Genomic DNA, 27,739 nt, shown 5'->3' on the forward strand with positions numbered 1-27,739 from the left:
GAAGAGAATAAAATGTTGAAAAAAGTAGTTATTTTTGATAGTTTTTTTGCACACAAAGTATTCTCATTGCTTCATAACATTAAGGTTGAACCACTGTAGTCACATGGACTATTTTAATGATGTCTTTACTACCTTTCTGGGCCTTGAAAGTGGCAATCACGTGTCAGTCTACGGGGGATCAGAAAGCTCTCGGATTTCATCAAAAATATCTTAATTTGTGTTCCGAAGATGAACAACATGATGGTGAGTAATTAATGACAGAATTTTAATTTTTGGGTGAACTAGATACCTTATATTACCAGTATTTTCTTGGATAAGTATACTGTAAGTACACGTACTGTAAAATAAAGTGTAACCAAAAAAACATTACTGGTTTGCTTTCAGTTAAAACAGCTTTATGATTTCAATTAAGGTTAATAGTTAGCAGTATGAATCGTTTTAGAAAATTGTTTTGGGAAAGTGAAGTTTGTTCTGAGAACTGTGTTATTATTTGCAGATGCTGCTTGATTTTATATTTTGCATCTAATCAAAGCAATACAATTCTGCCAATTTTTAAATGTGACTTAAGTGTCCATACTTTTTAGCCAATGTGAACAATATTGAACATTGATTGAAATCTTTAGGTAAATTAATTGTATGATAAAAATGATCTTTTCATATGCATTGATCATATACAAAAGGATGCAGTAGGTCTTTAAGTTGGTGTTATTATCGACCAGAGATGACAGAAGCTGCAGAGCTCTGTGTGGGTGCAACTTTCTCCCAGCACAGTAAACAGCAAAAAGTAACCCAAACAATACCACGTTTGTTTTGCGCATCAGAGAGCCCATTGTGCGCCTGCTGGTGAGCTCTCCATCAGTTTCTCCTGGCACAATGGGCGAATGGTCCCCCCGGCCGCGCCCGTTCTGCCTTCTGATACAAGAGATGGGTGTGTATGCCAGTCATGTCATCCGCTTGTTTCAGAATCAGCCTGGCATGGCTGTATTTGTAAGACTAATGACAGCATGGCTGAGAGAAAAGCATGATTATGTTCACTCATGTAATCATTATGCCTCAATGCTCCTGTCTACCAGGGCAGGGGAATCAAAAGGAAATGTGAGACGGCAAGCCAAAAGCTCTCATCTTCTCACACAGGGGAAGGCCGTTAGACAGTGATAACAGGGCAACTCATCCCTTACATTTTTTTTTTTAGAAACTCATCTCAATCTCAAAGGACTGCATTATACATGCTTCACCATATTTAAACCATTCATTAACAGAATGGTTAAACTAAACGGCATACAATTTCGACCATTTGCACGCTTTCTTGCTATTATGTGATACAAATTAAATGTTTATTTTTAGTATATTTGCACATGCTTTGTAAAACATTATTATGATTATGTTACCATTATTATACATAATACATATACATTTAGGCCTGTGGAACATTAATTTAATATGCAATGGAATAAATTGCTTGGTAAAATATTAAGTAAATAAATCAGATATTCAGATAGTGAATATATTTAATAAGCAATATAATATATTGAATTATGGAGTTCAAGTAGGCTATTTAAAATATTTGGGTTATGCTAGCTAGCCTATAAGAAGGCTTCAGTAAGTATTGCAGGTTGATCTTTTCATCTTTTATTATAGCCTTGACATAGGCTCCATCATAATTGCGATTGTAAAACACAACTATTAATCTTTAAATCTGAATCGGTCATCAGTCCATCAGCCGTGACTTAATATCTATGCAGCAAATATTTCTCTGTCTGGCAAGGAGCTTTGGGGAATGAAAGACTAAGGTCACATCTTCTGCAGAACAATATTCAGAGCTGAATAAGTGTTGGCCGACCGCCCAAAAGCAGACTAATATTTTAAGTGCTGCTGGTTAGTGTCTACGAGCTTATCATATATATTAGGGAATCCGTGTTATATAATTGCAATATATAATGTTGATAGGTTTGGTCCAATTTCTCAAATGTTATAGGACAATTTAACTACGCATGCCTACAGAAAACATCAGTCATTTAAAAATGATTTTGAATAGTCTAGCAGTTAGCTACCCCAATTTCACAGCTGGAAATGTTACACCGTGCGAGAAAAGTAGAGAAAGTAATAGAACATTTCTGGGGTCGTTTATCCAGTCCTCGTTCACAGCAATTCGCGCGCTCGCACAATTTAAAGATTAACGGTCAACTGTGTTCCTACTCACTGACTCAAATCTGTTTTTCGATCTTTCTACTGAATAATTGCTTATATGTGTCATATTTAATATATATCAGAGAGCTCAAACATGGGACTGTTTTGGGCTCAGAGTCAGACAACCGCATGAAATCCCTCACAAGTCACAACAATATTACGCCGCGCGCGTGGAGTGCAGACCTGTCGACGCAGCATCTCGGCGCGCATTCCTGTGAAAGCGCATTCATTTCAGGCGCGTAGTAATCGCATCCTTGCGGGATTTGTCACCAGTGAGCATCATTCCGCTTTTATCACAGGGGAGAGCAGTTACAGCAGGGACAATTCATGCAGAATGAGTGTTTGACATCTGAGCGTCTACTCTCTTGAGGGAGTTGGTTAATTTGGACTGGAAAACATCTATTACTGAAGTAAAAACGCCTGTGCGACCTTCAAGGTGAGTTTTGCTTACTTTTTTTTTTATAGATAATAAATGTGACCAACAGATTTTGTGTAGCCTATAACCATTTATAAAGCCGTTTAGTAATTATGAGTAGCCTACGTTTTTAAATGCAAACTTATGACAAGCCATTTAACGTTTTCATTTGAACTATCTATCATTATGTTTCTTATCTCTTGTAAGTTTTTCATCAGTGACTATTTATTCAATTAGTCACTATAGGGCTAGTCACTATCCCCCTAAAAAGTAGGCTTACTATTTAGCCTTGTCTTATTCAATGACTTGTCAGAAAATCTACTTTATGATCTTATTAAGAGTAAAAATGCATCTAATAATGATGTAGGCCTACTATTAAAGTTGGAATATTTACCAATAACTAAATAGCTTAACCTAACATACCAAATATACAGAATTCTCATATATTCAGAGAATATTCAGGTTCTTGAGTTAAAACACTCTTAACCTTGAGTCTTCTGACACTGACAAAATGCCTCACAGGTTCAGTGACGTGCTTTGAAACTAAATCATCTGTCCGCAGGGTTTGTCTGTCAATTAAGAAACTCTCTTAAAACTTTGTTGGATGAGTGCTTGCCCTCTATCAAAGGTCTAACATTAGATGCAAATTGCATTCATGGCACGCTGCTTCAGCAAACTTCCATTAAAGAAATTGAAATATGTGTGTGCAACTTTATTGGAACCTAAAGTCCAAGTTATTTGGCTTCAGTATGACTCTTGCCCTAGAGGTAAATGGAGGACAGAGAGAGCGAGAGAGAAAGAGTTTAAGAGCCCCTGATATTTTTTAGCTCCCAACCACACCACACATACATGTGGCATGCTGAGAGCTTTCTTATGTGGTCGTTCACATCCTGATAAACGCCACTGAAGGCAACCAGTGCATCTGGCATCTTAGTTTTTGCAGACAGTCTAGCAATGGTGTTTTCCATGCTTTAAAACAGGCTAGAACCCAGCATGCTCTGAACATGCAGTGGCTTGTGGGATGCTGAACTCTTGACCACAGGGCAGCCAGGTGTGTGCAACTAAACAGAGATCATGTCTCTCAAATGAAAAAAAAAGAAGATTGTTTACTTTTTACTCATATGTTATGTGCTGTCACTAATGTATACATAAACAGCACAATAAATAATTTGATTCATATTTTTTTATTAAAAGAGCTGATCGATAGGACATTAAAATAATAAAACTCAGCAAAGAGTGTTTTGTGTTTAACTTAGAAGCATAATGACTTCACGGCTTATTCATTTTTCATGCTTTAAATTCAATTTGAGATATTGATGGACCTATGCCGTTTAACTTTGAGCAAACAAATCAATACCATGGTTTTAAATGGTCTGTGGGCACAACGTGTTTGCTATTTCTATGAGTTTCCCACAACTGTCCTCAGAAAGTCTGTTTGAGGAGGAGACAGAACTCTGAATGAACTTTGGAGTTAGAAAGTTTCACTTGACCTCTGACCTAGTGTGCATTTCTCAAGTTACACTGTGTGTTTCCAATCTCTGCAAGACAATCTACACAATAAAATAAATCTATACAAGCAATTATCTTAAAGGGATAGTTCACCCAAAAATGAAAATTCTGTCATCCTTTACTCACCCAAGTTGTTCCAAACCTAAATTAATTTCTGTCTTCTGCTGAACACAAAAGAAGGTAGTATGAAGAATATGGGGAACCAAAATACTATGGAAGTCAATAGGCCCCATCAACTGTTTGGTTACCCACATTCTTCAAAATATCTTATTTTGTGTTCAGCAGAAGACAGAAATTCATACAGGTTTGGAACAACTTGAGGGTGAGTAAAAGATGACATAATTTTCATTTCTGGGTGAACTATCCCTTTTTAAAGTATATCAAACAAGAAAGTGATGTGCATTGAAATTGGATATTTTGCATTTCATAAAGCTGAACAGAGTTAAGGCCAGTTCACACCATACGATAACTATTGTGATAACTATATTAGCGTCCACACCAGTGGACGATATCGTTCTGTTTATTCTAAGCGTGTTGCAGTATAGTCGTCTGCGGCTTTAAATGCTCGAGCTCTTGAAAAAGGATGAATTCTGATTGCTAAAAGTGATTCCAACAATGTTGTTTCTCTGTGCCTTTATCGTTAGCCTATATTTGTGGAGTGGAGTGGACTCTGCTATACTTGTATATTTAGAATGATTTTTAGAACTATATCTTTATCGTTATAGGTATTATCCTTGGCCTTTATCAAAGACAGTTTACACTGACTTTACATCACAATTTTAAATGTTTAAATCAGAAGCATTATAAAAAGTATCATTAAATGCGATCCATACAGACTGCTATGAACAAGATTTCTCTCAAGACCTTGAAGAAGAAGCCTCCAGTCAGTGTTTACTGTATCCCAAACAGCTGTAATGGCAAAAGTATCTGGCAGATTGTCTGTGAGGATGAGTCAACCCTTGCCAGGGAATGTTATTAGCCTAACTGTGGTGTGAGCTCAGGACTTCAGGCACGGCCGGAATGTTGTGAATCAGGGAGACCGTCCTCCTCCCCAGGCAGAACTATGAAATGGGGAATACAGGGGCAGTACAGAGGAAGGAGGCATTAGATAATCAACACTAATCTCACAAGGAAGTAATAAGAAACTTTTCATTGATACACTGTAAACATTACAGTTTGTTATTCGTATTTTGTGGTTATTGTTGCTTGGTTTGCTTGATTTAAAACCCAATCATTAACATATTGACACAATATTTAGTTTGCATACAATTTTTTTATCTTAAAATCTGTGTTCATCTGGCAGAAGTTCAAATACAAGCATCATTTGATCATCACTGTCTGATGTTTAAAATAAATATGATTTTTATTGCATTAGAATTCTTTAAATGTATTTTAGGTGAGCTGCCTCATGGTAAAAGCAGAGATTAGGAGGGTGGATGGGGAGAGAGTGGTGCCTGTCTCGTCTTAAACTCCCCACTATGAGACATTAACACAAGATAGAGAGGACTAGCAGGACAGAAACACTTTGTACAAAACATCTGCTCACACACTTCACTTGAACTGACAAAATGTCCACACTATCTTGACTGATTGCTAAAATGTTGTAACGTATCTCAACCGTGTGGAAAAGATCAGCATATGTAGTGTTTCGGATGAGGGTTTTCCTGCATGGTATGCTGAAAGCTATACATCAGGTTTTTTAACTAGCAAGAGTTTCTTGGTCAAAGAGCTTCACACATGCAATCAGGTTGATTTAAAGAGTCAAAATTTGGCAAAACATTCCTGCATCTTCATCTCAGAGGGTGTTCTAGTCTTGATCTGACACAGCATATATCATCTCACATACACACTCATAAGTACACCCACATTTTCAAGTCATACAGGTCACATATGTAACGATCTCAATCCTGCCGGTCACCACACACACATGCATGCACATGTGCAGCATGCAACGTAATAATAAATCAGTGCTGCGTGTGCTCTTGACTTGTGAGATCTCCCACATGTGTCGTTCTGGAATGCTTAACTCAGAACAATGATGTCACTGATTCTGGGTTCACTCTCCTCTCTTATCCTGAAATCTGACAGTTCAATGCAGACGTCCAATCAAATCTCATAAAGGACTGACATTCCTAATCAGTGCTATCAAGATAAAAATAGCTTAAATAGCTCAGTTCATCTTATTTACTGCACTTTTTAGCTCTTTTCTGTGGCATGTTTGTTGGCATTTTACAGGCTTAACAGCTGCAAGTGTAGTATTTAGACTGGCAAATTTTGCGCATTCGTGTACTGGACCAGAAAACTATTTGAGCATTTTTTTTAAAAGGGCTTTTCACAGTGCGGTCAACCCCAGGTTTTCGTCATTCTAAACCTCATTTTTATCCCTGGGTAAAAGAACGTTTCACATTTGTAATTCAGATGTTTTACCCGGGGTTATGAAACCCTGCTCCAGAGTTTATCACCGGTGTTAACCCTGCATTGTTTTGCCAAAAGTTTGCAGTGTGAAACAATGTGGTGTTAGAACGGTACGATTATATGCTTAGCTACTGACAACCAATCGTGTGCTTTTGGGAGTCTCGGAAACACTGCGAGTTGTATATAAACAGTTGTTGCAGCATTTGATAGGAATGTCAAAAATGTCAAATGGTGACAGAAAACGTGAAAATTGGAGTGAAGAGGAGACCGTTTCATTCTTACCTTTATAGTTTGAAAAATCAATTCAGTTGGTCCAATCAGTGACACTGACACTGCATGTGCAAATAAGTACGTTAACCCAGGGTTTAGGAATGTAGCTACAGTGTGAAACGTCATTTTATGAATACCCAGGGCCAGGAATGGTTAACCCTTGGTAAATTATGAGCGGTGTAAAATGTCAAATAGCAGGTTTAGTATAGACTATAAGTATATGTACACTTTATGGTTCTCAGATGTTAGTGGAACATGTCCATAGTGATGGTTACTCTGTAAGGACATCTGTGAACTTGAGGGGAACCGACTTACATTTTTTTTTTTTTTTTTACAGTTTTCCTTTTTACAATTGCTAGGACTAATTTGTTCAATACTTGGGTCACTTTTTGTAAAACTCTTCACACAGCACAACAGCAGTCTATGTGAGCTAAACTGAGGATCACTTATAATTGCTTTGGCACAAAATGCATCCACTGACTACATCTTTCAAATGACATGAATTGTTTTCTCACTCTATGTACCTACAGGCCAATTTGTACGTTTACATACTCTTATCAAAACTGTTAAACTTAGGTTTAAAACCTAACATAATACAAAACTGAATAAGCCAACAATTTTGTACATTTCTACAGCAATACCATATTGAAATACATTATGAATCTAAAAAAGGAAATGCTATCAAAACAGTTAGATGTAGCTGAACACCTTCACAGATGTTAGTCTTTCAATGTCATTACTGTCTATACAAAAAGGGAAAACTTATAATTTTGTACTGTAATGTAAACATGTTCTATAACATATACTGCAGTGAATTCTAAATGGCAGAGAGTGCCATTCTTGTTTTATAAAGACATTTTACAAAATAAATCAATGTGTAAGGCTTTTAGAACATGAGAGACAAAAGTATGTTTGTTGGTTGGCAACCTTATAGTGTTCTGGAAGAATGAGTTGATTTGAGAAATGAATGAAGTGTTTTGGTAGTAGTGCATTTTGAATGTAAAAAATTAACTGCTGTATCAAGCTGAGAGTTGGTTATGAGAACTGTGTAAAGAGTTTTGAGAAAATTACCTAAGTATTGAGAAATGTGCCCTTAGTACATTCACTAAAATGGGACCATTCAAAAAAAAAGTTGTTGGGCCCCTGAAGAATATGCGCATATAGCAGAATATATGGCTATACATATATTCTGCCTATAAATATACACCATAAAGATCTTTCTTTACATGTTTTCACCGACTGCACTATTTTAGTTTTGTCACATGTCTAAAAACAGAAATCAATATTAAAGAAAATTCAGGTAAACAAAATAAACAAACATAAAGGCAAAAAAAACCCAAAACATTTTAACAGAAGTAAATTAAGGAATAATTTTTAAAGTCATTGGAGTGCAAAGGAGCCAGGAAGTCTCTTGTTTCTTTCCCTCCAAAACCATGAATCTGCAACCACAACAGAGGAAACAGGAAGGGGGCTTCTGTATCCCAAACAGGATGTTCAAAGCAACACAGTGTGTGACTTCACGTGTCTCCAGCCCACAGAGTGCAGTAATTAGTTCCTGTTGCATTCTAATCATCAGAGCTTTTTTTTCCACCCAGAATGTACAGTATATAGACCTCGCAGTAACAGTGCTATAGCATATTTGATTTCAGTCTAAAACATGCAGTAACGCTTGAAGAAGTGGAGGAAGAATATGTTGAATATGATGAACATGATCTTGTTCAGCACTCTATATCAATGGTTAAGATTCACAATCATATGACATTGATATGTGGGTGCATGTGCATACTAAACCCTAAATGTGATTAAGCCATGTCAGGATGTATCTTTGCAATGTGGCTTTTAAAGAGATTGGATCTTTCAGATGCTTAGCCCACTGAATGAATAACAGCCACGCAACTGTGCTTCATAATCAGCATCCACCTTCAACTTCATCACATGAAGCAATAATATATATAGGCCTATATATACTTTTAATAGTAGGCTATATATACTTTTAGTAGCTTGTAGTCTGTTTACTGAATTAATGAATTATACAAATGCATACAAAATTGGCAAATGCACTGGACTTGAAAACTAAACATCAAACTTATTGGACCTAATGGTATGAATATAATCAACGCATTCTCATCCCAAGGCGTCACTAAAATGACAATTTTGACCATGCTTCAATATTCGACGCTTTAGGCACCCTTTAGCGTCAGTTACATGACGCTATCCTAGGGCGTCATCTTACTGTCGCTTTACCTAAGCGTTAGTTAGATGACGCGGGTAGGTTTAGGTCTGGGGTAGGGTTAGGATTAGATAGCGTCATTTAACTGACGTTAAAGGTAAAGCGTCAGTAAGATGACGCCCTAGGATCGCGTCATGTAACTGACGCTAAAGGGTGCAAAGCGTCGAATATTGAAGCATGGTCAAAATGATTCCCAAGTTTCATGACGCCTAGGGATGAGAATGGGCTGATATAATTTAATCTGTGAAGCTAATAGTTTGAATATCATTTAAACCGAATCAACTATTAGTTGATTAAAGAGAAAGGCACTTGTTTGATTTAAGTGCAAGGGTGGTCAGCCTTCTCTTGTCACCCAAACAACCTGTCCTCCGATGTGTGAGCCCCACCATACATCTCTCCATGTGGCCACAGGGGCATTGACATTCACGACAGGAACAAACCTCCCCGCAATTGTGTAAGCTACTCCTCTGATTGCTTCACCCCAGGGATGGGCTATACACTGACTGTGAGCACAGCTGGGCCTGCAACCCATATTGAATTGACTGCAACATTTTTGCTGTATTGCCCCAGCAGTTTTATGAGCCATGTTCCACCACTTCCACAGCTGCTTTTATTGCCCATTGTGTGAGAGTGGATGGGAGTTGATTGCTGGGAAAACAGGGGCGTCAGGATCTTCCTGACCGGTGCATGTCTGCATTTGCAAAATGAAATACTGCAGGGCTCATAAAAACGAGATTAAATTCAAGGGGTAGATGACAAATGAGTTAAGAATCGTGATTTAATGAAATATTTTCTTTCCACTTCAAACCCTGTTTTAATTTGGTGTCAAATTGAAGGCGATGTAATTTAGGTCTCATCAATAGGGCAAACCATACAGAAAATGCTGCTTGCTAAAGAAAACATCACTATTTTTATTCCTCATACTTAAGTAATAATTCCAACAGTTAGTTCTGGTTCACGTGGTGGAGATTTTTCAGTGACTACAAGTTACATTGATACAACAGTAGGCGGCGACAAATGTCTTTATGAGTGAGTCACTGAAGGGATGAGACAAGTGAATGAGTCATTGAATCATTCTCTCTTTGTGACACTGATTCATTCAGGAACACCACTACTGTATGCTGCTCAGAGATGAGCAGGGATTAAATCTTTTGAAACTATTTTCGTTGGTGGAGCACAAACAGATAAAGTAACTTAATAAAATGTGTTTAAAATGTAAGGTACTTACATTTTGTTTATTGAACTGCTGCATAAAAGCAATATCACAAGCTATCATACGATTGGTTTGAACATCCCTGTCATGATGAAACACTAAATAAAGCATGAGATGATGTTTAGGGCATGATTAGTTATGATTTGTGAAGTGGATTATTTTGTTGGCAGGAGTAACCCTTGACAAAGCACTTCTCTCAGGCAAGGTGACAGGGTCTTCTGCTCTCTAGTGGAGCCCATACAGTCTATAAATACACACTCTCTCTCTCTCTCTCTCTCTCTCTCTCACACACACACACACACACACACACACACTAATAACTGTAATGGTCTTCTCTCTGGGTGTTCTTTTAAATGATAGGACATATCTTGCCAAGATATAAAAAAAAACACTGCTGCCTCATCCAGCCTTTTTAATTAATTCAATTCCTCTGCATTTTTGTGTTGGAATTCAAATCTAAAAAGAAGACATACATCTTTCTGACCTGTGAATAACTGCCCCCACACAGAATGTCTTATGGAAGAGAAACTTCTAGGGATTTGTCCGATCATACTTTGAAGGAGAAAGGGAGTAGAAATGCTGCCCTCTCATAAATTATCTATGAGGGAAGCTGGATTGTATAGTACGCCAACACCATAAATTCATAGTGGGGTTTCACAGTCAGTTTGAGGGAAGATATCCAGAATCATGCACACACACATCCAAACGTGCACATACAGTATGCATTTATGCACATGTGCTCCACCCATCACACATGCACACACTCATGCACAAAAGGGCATCATGAATCACTTCTTAATCATAATGAAACTGTTCAAACCGCTTATTAGATTTCTTAGGAGTGCACCTTAAGTACCATGTACTTGCATTTTGCGGACCCCCAGGGCTCACAGAGAAATAATCATGTGCAGACAGAATGTTGCAACCTCTGGATTGTGAGCTAATGTTTTTTTTAGCTTCTATGAGCTGTCAAACATGAGGGCAGATGATTCTGTACAGTTTGCTTTATTTGTTCCTGAAAGCAATTGCTCATAAATGACTCAAATGGTCAAATAACTCATGCCATGAATAGTTGATCATGAAAAAAAGTTGAAATCTATCTATCCATATAGTTTTTTTTTTTTTTCATTTAAAGGGGTGATGAACTGAGAAATCAAATTTTCCTTGAACTTTTGGACATCTAAGAGGTCATTCAAATTTATAAGAATATCCTGTAAGTTTCAGAACTGAAAACGTCCTCGTTAGTCCAATAAAGCTTTTATTGACACCAGCCTCAGCAAACGACTCGTTTTTCAAAGTGGGGAACTATGACGACAAAGAGGATAAAACACCACCCCCGCAGAAGAAGATCAACGCCTACTTCAACACCGGCCGGTTTAGCCCCGCCCACCGATTCGCGCATTACACGAAACTCATTATAATATGCAAAACTGTTATCCACTCACAGCAGGGGGCGTTTACTTCCAAGTCTTCAAATCGAGACGCCCATAAAAACCGAGCGTTTTTGAGCTAGGCTCAAACTTGGGTAGAAAATAGCCTATTACTTATTCATTTTGATGTTTTTGAATGTAAAAACCAAGCGAAACGTCATAAAGTTGACCTCAGACAGCAATATAAAACGATTTAAAAAGCCAGTTCATGACCCTTTAAAAAGGCTCAAATAATCACTTTATTAACGCAAATATTGCTTTGCTTTTCTCCTAGCCTTCCATGCGGAGAATTTTTGAGGCAACACTTGGATACATTTCTATCATGAAGCACATGTCCATCTTGAAATGGCTAAGTCAACTGGGCTTACCTCAGTACAGCACGCTATTCGATGAAGAATATGATGGAGTGGAGGTAAACTCAGCACACACTGTGAGTTTAGACACACACCCACACACACACACACTGCTGCATACCACATACAGCATTTAAACTACCATGCAATTTATTCAAACAGTCATTTGAAATTCCATGACTGCCTGTGATTCTGTCTTAATTATAATCATAAAACAACTGATGGAGCTGTTCAAAGTGAGCTTTGAAAATCAGTAAACATTACAGAAAAGTGAAATCTAAACTTGTGATTGAACTCGGGAAAGCATGCTGAGATTCCTTTCACAGCATCTTACTGAATGTAGACCAGCTGATCTGACATCTGTATTTTCAGCCATGTTTTTCTTGGCAGCACATTCCACCTGGAATGTACGTTCGTCCAGGAACAGCAGCAAATTGGAGATTCTGAAAGCATTTTTGTGGTTTACAGATGCCAGTATGCACGCTTGACTCTGATCATAGCGCTAAACTTCAGCTACTGCCCAACAAAAGAGCTTAATTACACGAATAATCCTAAACTTTACACTTCACTCTACATTTACACAGAAATATTTGCTGGAACTTGGGGCTATAACAATTAACTGTGCCCATTTGACAGTGTCTCAAGGAGTTTGTTTGATGTCTAAACTCAGAAGGAGAGCGAAATAAATATGGTTAATGTCCAGCAAAGCATAATACTCCTAAATCTTACATTAAATCATTTTAGATATATTTTTGTTGGTGCTTCCATTTACACTAGGGCTGTCCAATGCTGCTCCTTGAGACCACCTTCCTGTAGAGTTTAGCTCCACCTATAATTAAACAACCTGCACCAGATAATCAAGATCTTCAGGATTAGGCTACTATAACTAGGCAGGTGTTGGAGCAGGGGTTGCAGTTGAACTCTGCAGAAGGTGGCCCTTCAGGAGCAGCATCGGACACCCATGCATTAATACATTTGCACATCTAAACAGTTTCCACTTGCATTCTAGTCATAACCATTATAGTTGTATGTAATGGAAAACTACCTGTCGATCACTACCTGTTTTGTCACACACAAAAGATGAGCCCCAGGTGGCTCATTTTCAGTGCCCTATAAAGAAGTCCCAGTTGCTCTGAAACAATTTATTGTACACGCCATTAAAAAACATTGTAAAAGCAGTATAAGTCACTGTCTTCCACAACAATTATCCACTTTACAATTTAACCAGGTCACCATCCTTTGAAAGAGACAAAAAAACTAGGAAGAGAGACACTCAACTGTCAAGAATGAAATGAACATAGCAATCAGAAACAACAGTAATGTTGGACAACTGAGATGACCAAATGTCCAATAATAGGGCTTACTGATTACACTGTGTAATGCACATTAATGCTGAATCGTATTTTACTGATTACATCTAATGGAGTGCAGGGTAAAGTCTGGATGAAGAACAGCACCAATAAAACCGCTATTACGTATCCATTACCACTTAAACTGGCGATGAAAGAGATGTTTTCTCTTTATTTTATAACTGATTTGAGTGGCTGACATCTTTGACCCCACACAACATACAAACAATCAGCGATTGAAATCTACAGCTGCCCACACATATACTGGTACCATGATAGTACCCTGCTTTTCTACCATGATAGTACCAGGAAAATTATCATGTGCATGAATACTGTAATCGTTCAGACCAGGGTTGGGAAAAATTCATTATTTAAAAATTCTCTTCCTTGCATGAAGTAGAATCTATTGCGAAAAATCAACAGGAATCATGATAGCATGCTCCCACCAAATATATATACCAGTGTGTTTGTGTGTGTGTAGAAAAAAATGCCTATACATGTAAAAAAAAAAAAAGTCTTCATGAACTTGCCTTTTCCTTAAAATTACACTTATTGCACTTTTAAATTTAGAATTTGATTAGAATTTGGAATTTGAATTTGATTAGGATTTTAAAAAAGCATTCTCAGTTCAATTCTGCTAGCCTGCTTTCAGTACCACCACCATCATCAAAGTACCATAGTTTTGTCATCTGATACCATCACTGTACCATATAACTTTTTTAAATATTTTTATTTTGCACAAGTATATATGGGCACACATACACACAAACGCTTAAAGCACCCACCTCCGAGGACACTGGTGTAAGATCAACAAACTACTGACAAAACAACAAAGTAGCACATCTCTTATATCTACCAGCCCACTCAAAGTGAGGTGTCTGAATAGCTCCTCAGTGACACGTTTTTGAAGTTTCAGCATGAGAGATTGATATGAGACCACACATGGTAAATGAAGAGTTTGAGGGAGCAGAGACCGTCTTTGTCATGGCTTGTTAAATTCATCTGTGGGTTGATGGCAGTTGAACATATGGGCCCTTACCCAGCACTATATTATCCCCTCTTTTTCCATCTCTTTGCCCCCCCCCCCTCTCTCTCTCTCTCTCTCTCTCTCTCTCTCTCTCTCTCTCTCTCTCTCTCTCTCTCTCTCTCTCTCTCTCTCTCTTCTCTCTCTCTCTCTCTCTCTCTCTCTCATCTCTCTCTCTCTCTCTCTCTCTCTCTCCTCTCTCTCTCTCTCTCTCTCCCACACTGTCTTTCACTGACTCTCTTTGTGTCTACATTCTGTCTGTCCCTGTCCACCACCCTGACTCTTTCCCCAAGCTAGCCTGTAAAAACAGAGACATGGTAGTGGGAAAAAGTGCTTGCTGATGTATGGGATTCTGAATACATTGGATGAGGCAGATGAGATAAGGACACACAAAGAGAGCAATGCAGCATGCATCTGTTTCTCCAGCGTTAGATCAACACGACTTCACCTCGCTGCACCAATTCAGTACAACAGATTTCACACTGAACCCCGAGTCACGCTTAACAAATGACTTGTTTCAGGCGGTTGGAATAAAGAATGAATAGCACTTAGATTACCAGGACATGTTATAAAAAGTAGAATTTGCTTTATATTATATTTTTTTACTCTTTCATCTGAATAAAAAAAAACCCTAAAAAAAACCTAACAAGTCATTAGTCCACATTTTAAATGCTATAAGAAAAATTTGGGCATCACAACATTAGGATTTACAGTATGAAAGTGAATAATAATTTTGAGATCAGCAGAAAATAACTTGTAAAATAACATTATGGTGTAGTTAATAATTTTAAGTGCGCATTAGACGGGGAAATGAGCATGTACAATTAAATATGCAAACCACAGAAATAGCTAACATCTAAACAAATAGCTAACACACAAACACATTCAAATCTTGCATACTATTTCGAACAGATAATATTAAAATTAGGGATGCAGCACAAAAAACTGAGTGAACTAATTTTAGTTGTATTGACAAACTATGGGCAGTCCCAAATAACCCAATATGTTGTGGCAGTGTATGTTTGTTACTGTTTATTTAGAAAGGAATGCCTTGGCATGTGCGCTGTAAATGCTAAACAGCAGAAAATAGTACATAACCCTTCCAATTAAACGGCTCTTGTTTTGTCCTGCCGGGAACAATGAAAGCAGAGATGCTGCCTAAAACATAGCCGTGTGTTTTTGTTGTGTCAGAAGCAGAAGGAATGTAATGTTGTGAAAGCCACACAAGGCCGGACACTGAGGAGTGGTGAGGCATGGGCCCGTAATGACACACCGTTAGCTTAAACCGTACACTTTTCTGATGTTTGTTTGCGTGTGTGAATGATAGATAGCAATTAGTTCTAGCCCTGGTCATTTTCACCACACATTAAACCACTTCTTCTCCGTGTTTCTGTCTCTCTTTAGGATTTGTTACACCTCACAGAGATGGATCTCTTGGGTTTGGGGGTCCAAAGTCGTCTCCATCGCATCCACATTCTCTCTAGCATCCAAGTGCTGCAAGAGCGTGAAGCAAAAAGAGGTTAGTCCTTCTTATTCTCACATGGGACCTTATTTATAAAATGTGTGTAGACACAGATTTGAACTTCCACACCAACGTTCATATGTATAAAAACGGTCTTTGACATGGAAAAGTGCTTAGCGCCACATCAGGGTCTAAGCAGAAGTACACACTTTCCCTTGTGGCAAAGAGTCGGAGTACTGGAGTGCAGCAGGCATTTGGTAATCTAAGCAATTCTTGCCTCTCGCCATTTTCTAGTAAAGGATTTGGACATTCCGGTGCTCTTTTATGTTAATATATGTTATATGTTTTATAAATTAATTTATAGGCACATTTGAGAAATTATCGTACGATCAATTGTAGGACGGTTTCTACGCAACATTTTATAAATGAGGCCCATGGGTTTCTGAATGTCTTCTTTCCCTGATATCTCACTTTCTCATCCTGTTCCCATTGCTTTTCACGTGCTTTTTTCTGTCTTGTCTTGTATAGCCAGGTTCATTTATCAACCTGCTTAGACAGGAATGGTTCTAAAGTGGCAAATCAATTAATTTTCATGTGATTTTTAGGGGCAAAGTAAATCTAAAATCAGACTTAGCTATGAGAACAAAGCAAATTATAAAATGCCCAATGATATCTAAATTTATTTGCTACTAAATGTCTCAAAATGCCACAAACTTATAAATCCAGCTCTTCACTTTATAGCAAGCAGACATTTGTTTGAAATGGAAATCATTTGTAACATTATAAATGTCTTTACTGTCAATTTTGATCAACTTAATGTGTATTTCCTGAATAAATGTTAAACATTTCTTAGAAGAAAAAAAAATCTTACTGGCCCCAAACTTTTGAAAAGTGTAGATAGAAGCTGTGATTGTATGTCTATTCCCTGCATAGACAATAGCGGGCTGGAGGCATCACCAAGATGGCCACTGACTGAACTGACTGGCCTTCTGCTACTTTTATGGGCTTTTTAAAATACAAAAGGTGTAACAGAATCATTAAACTCAAGGACTAAACCAGTCATTAAAGTATCCCTCTCTATGCAGTATGCACACACCTCCTCATGAACCAGTGGTGTAAAAACAGAAGCAGGAGCTTATCTCTTGATGGATGTTTTCTCTAGCTGGGCTGATTCTGCGGTTCCTGTCCTCTTGTCTCTGAAGCCCTGCTTGTACTGGACAGCCTGTGACTATGTCTGTCCATGCATAGAGACCAGCACTGAAGAGCTTCATTAATCACAGCAAGCCTGCATGTGGGAGAGCAGTTCAGGCCGCAGGCACATTATGGGACAAATACATATGGGGTCAAATCAACAGGGATTAGTTCACAAAACGAAGCATTGGAGTGCAGGACGGATCCCCCTGTCGAGTATTGTGCGTGTGTAATGGTAGTGTCTATATATAAGCTTGACGCCAACTCAGCTTGGTGGCAAAGTTTTCATATGAGATAAACATAATTATGCTATCCTCAAGATCTCCGAGGGTTGAGAAGGTTGAAAAATGACCTTGAAGCCTTGAAAGCAATACGCACCTTGTCAGTGTGCTGAAATTATAGAGATTACAGTTCATCAGAGAACACTCAGAAACATAAGAAGCATTTACTGTCAACACTGATAGTGAGTCACGACTGGACTTGTTTCCGCACACTCACACACAAAGACATCCTTCCGTCCGATTATACACCTCTCAGTGTTGCCATGTCCGCTTATATTAGGATGGACTTCTAAACTAAACTAGGTCTAATCATTATCCTTACAGTTTAGATAGTGTCTTACTAACAGACTGAAAATGGTATCATTAAATGTATTCAATGGACATGACTTAGTATTACATATAATAAGTACATTCAGTGTAAACATTTTTCCCTTCACCAGTGTCACTCATGTGTGGCTTTAGACATTAAGTCACAATTTTCTGTAAAGCTGCTTTGAAAAAACATGGAATGTTAAGTTAAAATGAGTTATTATAAGTGACTCTGAGTGACTCTTATAAATATGAGCAGTTGCAGGCTGCATTCTTATGGGGTTTATTTACAAAATACTATCACGTATTTGGTGTTGATAGTGCTTGCCCCACAATTATGAACGAACAATAATAGCCATCATGTAAAAATTCCCGCCTGCCATTTGAGCCAAGGTTTACTTTGTGTCATTAATCATATAGTTTGCTTCTCCTTTTCTCCCATGTCTCTGCCTTTCTCAGGCCCTCTTCGAACCCACTGATAAACAAATACAAGAAAAAATGCCCCTCGACTAATAGCTGTGTGTGCACTGATTTAATTATTGATTTTGTTGGCCCGTTGTATGCATTCAACATTTTAATGAAAAAAAAAATTGCGCATTAAAAATAAGTCTAAACTCCAAGTTTATTCTATAATAAATAAGATTCTCATGCGCCATCACCCACACGAGAGCACGAAAAAAAAGACTTGTCGCTTATTTTGGATGAGGCAGGTCGCTTATTCCAGGCTTGTTTTGTCATACCAATTTGCTTGTTTTTTTAGCCAAATCTGGCAACACTGCCACCCCTAACCTTCCATCAAACAGACACAGACGCGTGTATATGTAGAGGAGGAGCAGACACACGCTGCTGTGTGCAGGAGCTGCCAGGTGATTATAAACTCTTTCGCCCATCCCGTAATGCTGGCACCCCTCCACTGTGTGTAATTAAGTCCTTAAAAAGCATGTCAAGGCACACACACACACAAACAGTGGGCTGACAGGCTGAGGCTCGTTTCCCAGGCATAACATACTACCTCGACTCCATTGCTATAGAGACTCTGACACTTTTGAAAATGGGCTGTTGAATTAGATATCTTGGATCAGTGAGCTTGCAAATAAAATTGTCTCCAAGCTTTGTAACCTTAAGGAATAGTTTTGAACAGCTTTTGAACGAATGCATGGATTATTTTATACTACAAACCAAGCAGTCTGTAACACAAACTTTTGTTTACAACACAGGCAAAAGTTTTAAGTAGTCTGAAAACTTAGTATTCTGGTATAGTGAGTGGTTAAAAGACGTCTGGTCTCTATATGGTCCCGTGCTTGAGGACAATAACTATTGTTTTCCTAAAAAGTTTGGCCTGTTTGAGGACTCAATAGGTGGTCTGATTAAACCAGTTTCAACAACTTTAACAGCCTATTCTAGTAGTGTCTCTATTCAACCCCTGTAGTCCTCACTTCCTGTGAGAAATGCAAATGTTACACATGCAATTTCATAGACCACCATGCTCCGTGCAAAGAGAGGTACAAGTCTCCACTGCTGCGGCCTTGTGAGAGATCTTGATAGTTTCATGAGAAAACGTGGTTTTCTCCAAGACAGCTAGCAAAATTATTGTAACTGTTTTCAAATTTTATACTGCTTACAAAAAGTATATTTTTTATTTAAGCTTTATTTATTTATTCATCAAAACACTACAATTTCACATGAACTATTTTATGTTTTTACTTTATTATAGGTAGTTGTTTGAAATCAATGTCTCAAGCAAGTGGATATTTAAAAAGCATTAAGAATCTAGTTGCCCCCAAAAATAAAAGGTCTGTCATTTATTTACTCACCCTCACGTTGTGCCAAACCTGTGTCATCTGTTGAACACAGAGATTTTTTGTTTAAAAGACACCTCAGGCACTACTGTATTTTATTTGGAGCCTTTTGTGTAGTTGAAAACTGTGTCAGTGCATAAACAGTTCTCACATGTACTTGGAGCACGGCATTGCAGTGATGTTCAATCATGACAGGCTTGTGTAGAAGGGCTGGAGTATACTATTAAATAAAGCATGCTATTAAATGGGTGGTTGGCTCACTGCCTTCCCTGCTCTCAGTGCAGACTGCAGATTCGTTCAAATTTAAGGGATGTCACCACCATATATAAAATTCCACACATAAGCAGTTCTGAGCTACATAATAGCCAAGGTAAGCAATTAATCATTCTAGGTGGGTTTCATAATTTTGTTTATTATTTTGTAAATTATTTTTTAGTCTTGCAGAAACTAAGATGAAGACAACGCATGAAAATGGTTAAATTACAGAGTATATATACGCTCAAATTAAATCCCAGTTATGCAGTTCTTTCATTAAGCACTTTGGGTGTTTTGTAAAGCCTAATCCTCCATAAGCATTATAAAAAAAGAAGAAGCGGAATCATAAATATTTTGAAAGCCAGGGTTGATCCTGTGAGAAAACGTGAGAAAGCTCATCACAGTCAGATGAAAGTCCAGGGTGTCTCTTGGATATATTCTGGGCGTTTCTAGGGCGTTTTGTGGGAAAACTCTTGTCTGTCCTTGTGCTCACACTGGGTGTGAGAGTAGAGCTGGCATTCTGCTCCTTCACCCTTCAGTCACATCCAGCTCAGTGCCAGCATTTCATAAATGTAAACATATTTCCCAGCCAGAAGGAACAGCTGGGCCCCCTCTTTAAAAAACTCTGTTTTGAAATTTAATACATGTCCAAAATAAATCATGACGGATGATACTGGGACAAAAAGTAGCCATTGCTGCTGCTCTGTGAAAAGCTTTTCAGATACCTGCATTAAGCTCTCTTGTCTGCTAGACAAATGTCACCTGTAGAAAGTGTTCATTACTCTTCTGAACAATGTTTAAATAGGTTTAGGAGGAGGGTTGTGTTGGCATTCTGCCAAGTTCGACAACATGCCCAAAGTCTCTAGTACAAAAACACAAATTGCATTATACATTATAAAATTATATTATAAAAGACATTATAAAATAAAAAATTATTGATTTCTTACTTTCTTAGTGCATGTTCCTGGTCTTACTGTGAATGATTCATCAATGCATGTTAGTCCGAAGACAAATTAAGAAAAGAGAGAAAAAAATCTTTGGATTATGTATAATTAAAAATTGCTCCACCTCTGACACAGCTTTTCTGGTTTAACTGACATGGTCAAGACCTCTTAATTTTTAAGCTGTCCAACCACCTGTCATATAGAGATCACTTTTTATAATCCATATGGATAAAATTAAGTTCTGCCTATTTTCTATTTTCTTTATTAAACATCCCCCATTTTTACAATGAAAAACATCACATGGGATTACCTTTTTTTTAATATGTGGTATCAGTCGTTCCCCCAATGAAAAATTAAAGAATCTTAATAAATGTCATTTTGACAAAATCAAGTCATGAAATTTATGTGAGCTTACCATATGAATTTGAATATGAATATATGTCGTCTACTTATAATACACAGTCTACAGTGGTGTGAATAAGTTATTACCCCCATGCTAAAGTTGCCTAAAAAGAGGAATAAAAAATCATCTTTTGGAAATTGATCTTAATGCCTTAATTAGAAAAATGAGGAAAAATCCAACCTTTAAGGACACCAATTTTCTTTGTGTATGAATAATGTATCATAAATAAATAAATGTTCTTCCTTAAAATACAGGGTGCATAAGTCAGGCCCCCCCCTATGTTAAATTCCCATAGAGTCAGGCAGATTTGTATTTTTAAAGGCCAGTTATTTCATGGATCCAGGATAATATGCATCCTGATAAAGTTCCCTTGGCCTTTGGAATTAAAATATCCCACATCATCACATTCCCTTCACCATACCTAGAGATTGGCATGGTGTTATTTCAGTTAGCCTAATAGCTGGTTTGATTTGCATTGAAAGATGATCTTGTGGAAAGTACCCCATGCCAATCTCTAGGTATGGGGCCTGACTTATGCACCCTGTATTTTAAGGAAGAACATTTATTTATTTATGATACATTATTCATACACAAAGAAAATTGGTGTCCTTAAAGGTTGGGTTTTTCCTCATTTTTCTAATTAAGGCATTAAGATCAATTTCCACAAGATGATTTTTTATTCCTCTTTTTAGGCAACTTTAGCATGGGGGTAATAACTTATTCACACCACTGTATATGAAGTCTCTTTCTTAGTAAAGATAATTTTACTTTCACTCCATATTTATCCAGCGACCTGGAATAGAGTTACACTTATGCAAGTAAGAATGCAGGAACCGGACAGCCAGCCACCAGTGGCCATTTAGTCCATCAATATGACCGTGCTTGTCCATGTGTAAGTGGCAGCTAAACTCCCCCTGATGACAGCTAGACTGTAAACCGAGAGGTCAGATGTAGTGATGCTCATTGCTCACTGCTGATGGTGCCGGTGTTGGAAAATACCAGCCATGACAAGCAGATTCCACATCATGTTTATCTGAGGCACAGGCTCTAAGATAAAGCTGATAAGACTGGAGCAAGTTGTTGCTCACTTTTAATATGGGTTTTATCAACAGTTTAATAAGGCTTTATAGTTATTCTCCCAGGAATTATACATGCACCATTACCCTCTTAATGACTTTATAAAGATTCTTAAAAGTCTGAGCTTAGTGGTAAAGTTTGTAAAAGTCAGTGTATAAATAATGATTATCACATCACGTACAGTCCACGGTTTTATGATTCAGAAAATCAGTCATGAGAGGAAATCAATATTTTCCTGTTGTGGAATTGGGCGAGACAGTTTACATTTCATACTTTGATAACTGTTCTTACCCTCAGCCTTGAGTGGAACCAGTAGAAAGAAGACAGGCAACACGTTCCCTTTCACAAAAAAACAGAGATAAGAAGAAAATAATTAGACAAGCTCTAGATCCCTTCTGAGGGACACTTCCTGTGTCTGTTTGAGAGACATGAGCTTGGTCTTGTGTTCATCTTGAGGCATTCTGGAAGACATTTGGCAGCACAAAGTCAAAGATGTGTTTCCATATTTCATCTCTTTTATTTTTATGCACACATGAAATTAATAAAAATAGGTTAAGAATTATTCACCAAGCTCCAAATAATAGTCAAATTAGCTTTGGTAGGTAAAAAACAGTTACTTACTAGTTTGCTTGTTTCTTTATTGGGAACTGCATCATAATACTTATAACAATCTCATATTTGATGCTGCGAGGAAAACAAAAATCGCAAAAATTCCATAGTCATGAGGACATACTTTCATTTTTTTCTTTACAAAAAAAACCTAACATTGTAATTATTGAGGTCAGAACACATCAGACACATGGTTACAAACAAAGCACTATGTATGAGGTGTTCTCGTTGGTCTTTACTTGTGTTTTCTGTGACCATCCCTCTTCCTCCAGTCGGAGCTGCTCTGCTCTGGGGGCTGAAGGTGGTCCGGCCAGGCATGCTGACTCCATGTTAAGGTGCCTAAGGAGATGAGATCATCAGATTAAATCAAAGAATGTCTGCTCTCAATCATTGGCATTAGGGCTGGCCCTCATAAAGGCAAATGCCATGCAATAGTGGAAATGTGTCAAGCGCTAGAGATTTTGCAATACTGACCACAGTAGAGATATTGACATCACAAGTAGCAGGCAGGTCTGCTTTATGTTACACGTGTGAGTGACAAAGAGGAGAGAAAAAACAAGTCAAGTTGAAGAAGAACTTGTTATTAAAGTGAGTTGTTTGTCAAGTTAAAACTAATTAATTACTAATTACAGTTAATTACTGTTGTTAAGCAGCATTGCTATTGCATTAATGTGAATTCAGTTGATGTGCGGCCACAGCTATTTTACCATGACTTCAAATGTGGCTCATCCAATCCGAATGTACTTATTGTGAAGGTGTTTTGCCAGACTTGCCATTCATTTGTTACGGATATTGTTATCTTTGGTTGTGTCTACCATATTTGAGGACACCAGGGCTGAACAAGCCAAACATGTTGACACGCTCACCATAACTCTTCCCTTTTAGTGATCTATTGCCTGTGTCGCATAATAAATGCTCAATTTCAAAGTGTGCACGTTTAATTGCACAGAGCCAAAGATTGATTATAGCACTTTGAGTGGTGTCTTTGACAGATATATATCTCTATTTTCATGACAATGTCTGGTTTTGACACTTTGACGAATGGTAGGTGTGCTGTAACTTGAGGAGGCCTATTTCAATTCAGATGTCTCCTTTTCAGGGCACTTTGTTAGTAGAGAGTTAATTTTTTGGCACTAGTGTTTATGCACTTTTGGTATGTAAATGGTACAACACTAGAATTTTTATTATAAAATGGATAGTTTTGGTTTCAGATATAGCTGATTGGTCAGTAAAGAGTACCACTCATCCTAAAAAAACAAAAAAACTGTGTATATAACTGCACAGCACCCATAGAAGATAGCTATTGTTATGCATGTTATGTGTATCTATTGTTATGTGAGGATTTTGAAACTGCATTGACAGGTGTTCCAATGTTTTGCACAACATTCAGATGGTAACTGAGTGACAAAACAAACCTTTGAATCACCTGCATGATCATCACACTCTCCTTAGCGTTTAGTCAGATCACACCGCGCCCCATCTCTCTGCCTGAATCATTTGGGAAGGAACCCTGCCTTTGTCATTTGTTATCGTCCTACTGACAATGAAGAGGAATCCAAGGACAAAGAGACGGGAAACTCTGTTCCTCAGAAAAAAAACAGAAAAAAAAAAACATTTAGCTATTCCGATTAGCCATTTCTGAAAAGCATTTGCTAACACTTTTGCTGAGTCCCAAATTTGCCTACTTATACTATGCCCTAAAAGTATCCAGAGTTAAAATCCTCCACATTCAATTTAATTTAATTTCCAACCGTATCTGAGAGAAATGTACTAGCACGTTGAATACTTTGGAATACTCACTTCTAATTTTGAAGACTATTTAGGATGGATAGTATGCAACTTGTGACGCAGCATTTATTTTGATAGTAAATAAACTAACTATAAGTAGATACTAACTATAAGTAGCTGCATGTCAACTACCCCTCATTAGAGTATTAGTTGACTGTCTGCTTAATATCTGCTAACACTTTATTTTGATGGTCCCTCAACATTCTACTGACTGTAAGTAAATTTGCAAGTACATGTCAACTTATTCTACTAACCCTAACCTAACAGTCTACTAATACTCTGAGAGTTAGTTTACATGTAGTAGCAAATTAATGAGAGTTAGTTGCAAAGTTATTTCGATAGTCTAAAGAGGACTATTTCAGTGCTTCAGTTATTTCAATTGTTAGTATTAATTTGACACATAACAGAAACTGTGATACTTGTTCAAAAAGTTAACTTGAACAAAAAGGGGCCAGTAATGTGCGGACTGGACACATGACAGAGGAGAGAGCTGCTGGGGGCAGGGGCCGGCTAGTCGGTTGTGAGATGACTCCTCAAGTCCCGCCCATTGGAGAGGGTGTGTCTGGGAAATCCTAAATCACTCCCTTGGGGGCTGAACTTAGGAGTGAGAGAGAGAGAGAGAGGGACTTGGAGGAGATTGTAAGACTGCTTGAAAAACACCGGCACAGTTCATAGTGGGAGGTCAGTGGCAACATAACAGGATTGTCGTTCACGCACGTCTTGTTGTCCATCAGTGTGAATCAGTGCACTAGATCGCTATGCTTGCTGTGAAACTGTGAAACTCTTACAGACTGCATAAGGAGAATATTCGTTTTTTACATACCTGGAGAAACCATAACCTTAAGCCAGGTAAGAAAAGTAAAACATTTATTTAGTTAAAGTTCCCTGTTGTTGTTGTTTTTTGCATTATATATATATATATATATATAGTTAAGTATAATTTTGTCTAATTTTGTCTAAGCTAACTGTCTGTGACACTTCGTGTGTTAGATTCAGTAGCTGACAGTAGCTGTTGTGAGGAGGGGTGTGTGTGTGAGTGGGTGTGTGTGTGGGTGTGTGTGTGTTTTATAAGGTTTCACAGCAGCAGCATCTGTTGTCTTTGGAGTTGCTCATGTGGAAAAAAGTGGCAGCCACTGCTGAGGACTTTAATACATTTGTGATTAACATGTCACAAATCTCACTAGTCGACTCACAGGCTGAATACAGCACTGCGGGTCACATCGTAGATGGGTAGCAGGGGGGTTGAGGCTTGACATCTCCGCTCACCCCTTCCTGCTCAACAAAAGAAGGGTCCATTAAAGATGGACTATTGCGTGACTGTAGACTGTGACTGTAAAAGAGAAAGCTATGAAATTAGTATTTTTGACTAGTATCTAGTATTATTATTAGTATATTTTACTTTTATAACAAGAACAACAAAATACTATAAAAAAGCACATCATCAAAAAAATTAAATAATGTTAACATGATTAAAATATAAAAATTGTTTCTGGTCTGGCCAAAATGTCCACAGAAATGCACATATCGAATAAGGGCATTAAAACGCAGAAAAGGTGTCGATGTGACCATTCCTTGATAAAATCTTGTCATCTTATTTAGCATAATCAATGGATTGTGCATGTAAACACACTCAACAACTATTAAAAACTTTAACAAAGTTCACTCAATAACTTTTAAAAACCTTAAAAAGGGAACTGACACCCTTTTCTGTTTTGGTCTCATTCTGTCCTCCATTCGTTGCTCTTGCCGTTTGTTTGTTTGTGGTGTTTTCCTCTCAACATGCTCATTACAGTAATTAAGGAGCAGTCGTGTTGCATGTGATTGGAATGGTAAATCTTAAAGGATCTACTTTTAGCACATAGAGCTGAGAGAGACGGATGTGACCGCTGACTCCACGCCTTGTGAATGGGCGTGTGGTGTGTTCACAAGTCTGCATGGATTTCCACACTTCCTATTTTGATAAGCCTTAGCGATGGGACTGCGTAATGAACCACTCAGGTCTGATTTGTGGATGTTGACTACTGGTAAGGGAGTCCGAGTTGAAGTAGAAAGTGTTGTGTCTGTCATGGGGGGCGGAGGAGAGATGTTGATGTATTGTTGACCATATGTTCCTCCCTCTGTGTGCAGCCGAGTGGTCCGCATTGAGGGAACTATGGTGCATTCTTGGTTGTTTTGTCTCCTGTCGCTTTACTGCTATTGTCAGTGACAATGGGACCCTCAATCAATGAGACAAACACAGTGATGTCATACAGGAAGTACTAGAACTCTCACTCTACAAAATCTAGACTAGTTGATCTCAGATTGTTTTGCTTCAAGACCTACATTACCATTCAATAGTTTGGGGTCAGAACTATTGAAAATGGCAAAAATATTGTGAAATATTAATACAATTTAAAATGACTGTTTTAGTTTTAAATATATATTTTGAAATGTAATTTATTCCTGTGATTGCATCGCTGAATGTTCGGCAGCCATTACCCCAGCCATCAGTGTCACATGATCCTTCAAAAATCATTCTAATAGGCTTGGTTATCAATGTTGAAAACAGTTGTTCTGCTTAATATTTTTATGGATGTTGTGATGCATTTTTTTCAGGATTATATAATAACAATAACAATGTAAAAGTCATTAATGTCACTTTTAAACAATTTAATGCAACCTGAATAATCAAAGGTATTAATGAATTTTTGTACAAATCCTACTGACCCCAAACTTTTGAATGGTAATGTACATTTTACATTGGACATTAAAGGGATAGTTGATTCAAAAATCCAAATTCTGTCATTAATTACTCACCGTCATGTCATTCCAAACTCGTAAGACTTTTGTTTATCTTCGGAAAACAAATGATGATCTTTTTGGTGAAATCTTCAAAAAGATCATAAAACTATTCTATATGAATCGAGCGGTTTAGTCCAAAATTTCGAAAGACACGATCGCTTTATATGATGAACATATTGAATTTAGGCATTTATTCACATACAAACATTCTTCAACGCACACATCAGTTGTGGTAAACGGAAGCTCAAGCATGTTCGCATGACGTGCGAGAACCAATGAGGTTCAATCTTGTGTTACGCAGCACGTTTGAGCTTTCTCAAGAACCAATGAGGTTCATTCTTGTGTTACGCAGCACGTTTGAGCTTTCTCAAGAACCAATGAGGTTCATTCTTGTGTTATGCAGCACGTTTGAGCTTTCTCAAGAACCAATGAGGTTCAATCTTGT

At 37.8% G+C, this 27,739-nt stretch overlaps 1 protein-coding gene across 3 annotated transcripts in view; it reads left to right on the plus strand.

Moving 5' to 3' along the window:
* Window positions 1–11,945: 11,945 nt before the first annotated feature.
* Window positions 11,946–27,739, plus strand: part of bcar3 (BCAR3 adaptor protein, NSP family member) — a 63,898-nt gene continuing 48,104 nt past the window's right edge. The window contains exons 1-2 of one of the 3 annotated variants that reach the window (XM_056259602.1): window positions 11,946–12,099; window positions 15,800–15,914. In XM_056259602.1, coding sequence (XP_056115577.1) covers window positions 11,950–12,099; window positions 15,800–15,914 — 265 coding nt within the window. In that variant the 5' untranslated portion in view covers window positions 11,946–11,949. Of the gene's footprint in view, window positions 12,100–15,799; window positions 15,915–25,148; window positions 25,363–27,739 lie in introns of those variants that run through there. The other 2 variants (XM_056259603.1, XM_056259604.1) reach the window with 2 other exon arrangements.

This window comes from Rhinichthys klamathensis, unplaced genomic scaffold, assembly GCF_029890125.1.
Source record: "Rhinichthys klamathensis goyatoka isolate OS25496 unplaced genomic scaffold, OSU_Roscu_1.1 h1tg000169l_1, whole genome shotgun sequence".
NCBI lineage: Eukaryota > Metazoa > Chordata > Actinopteri > Cypriniformes > Leuciscidae > Rhinichthys > Rhinichthys klamathensis.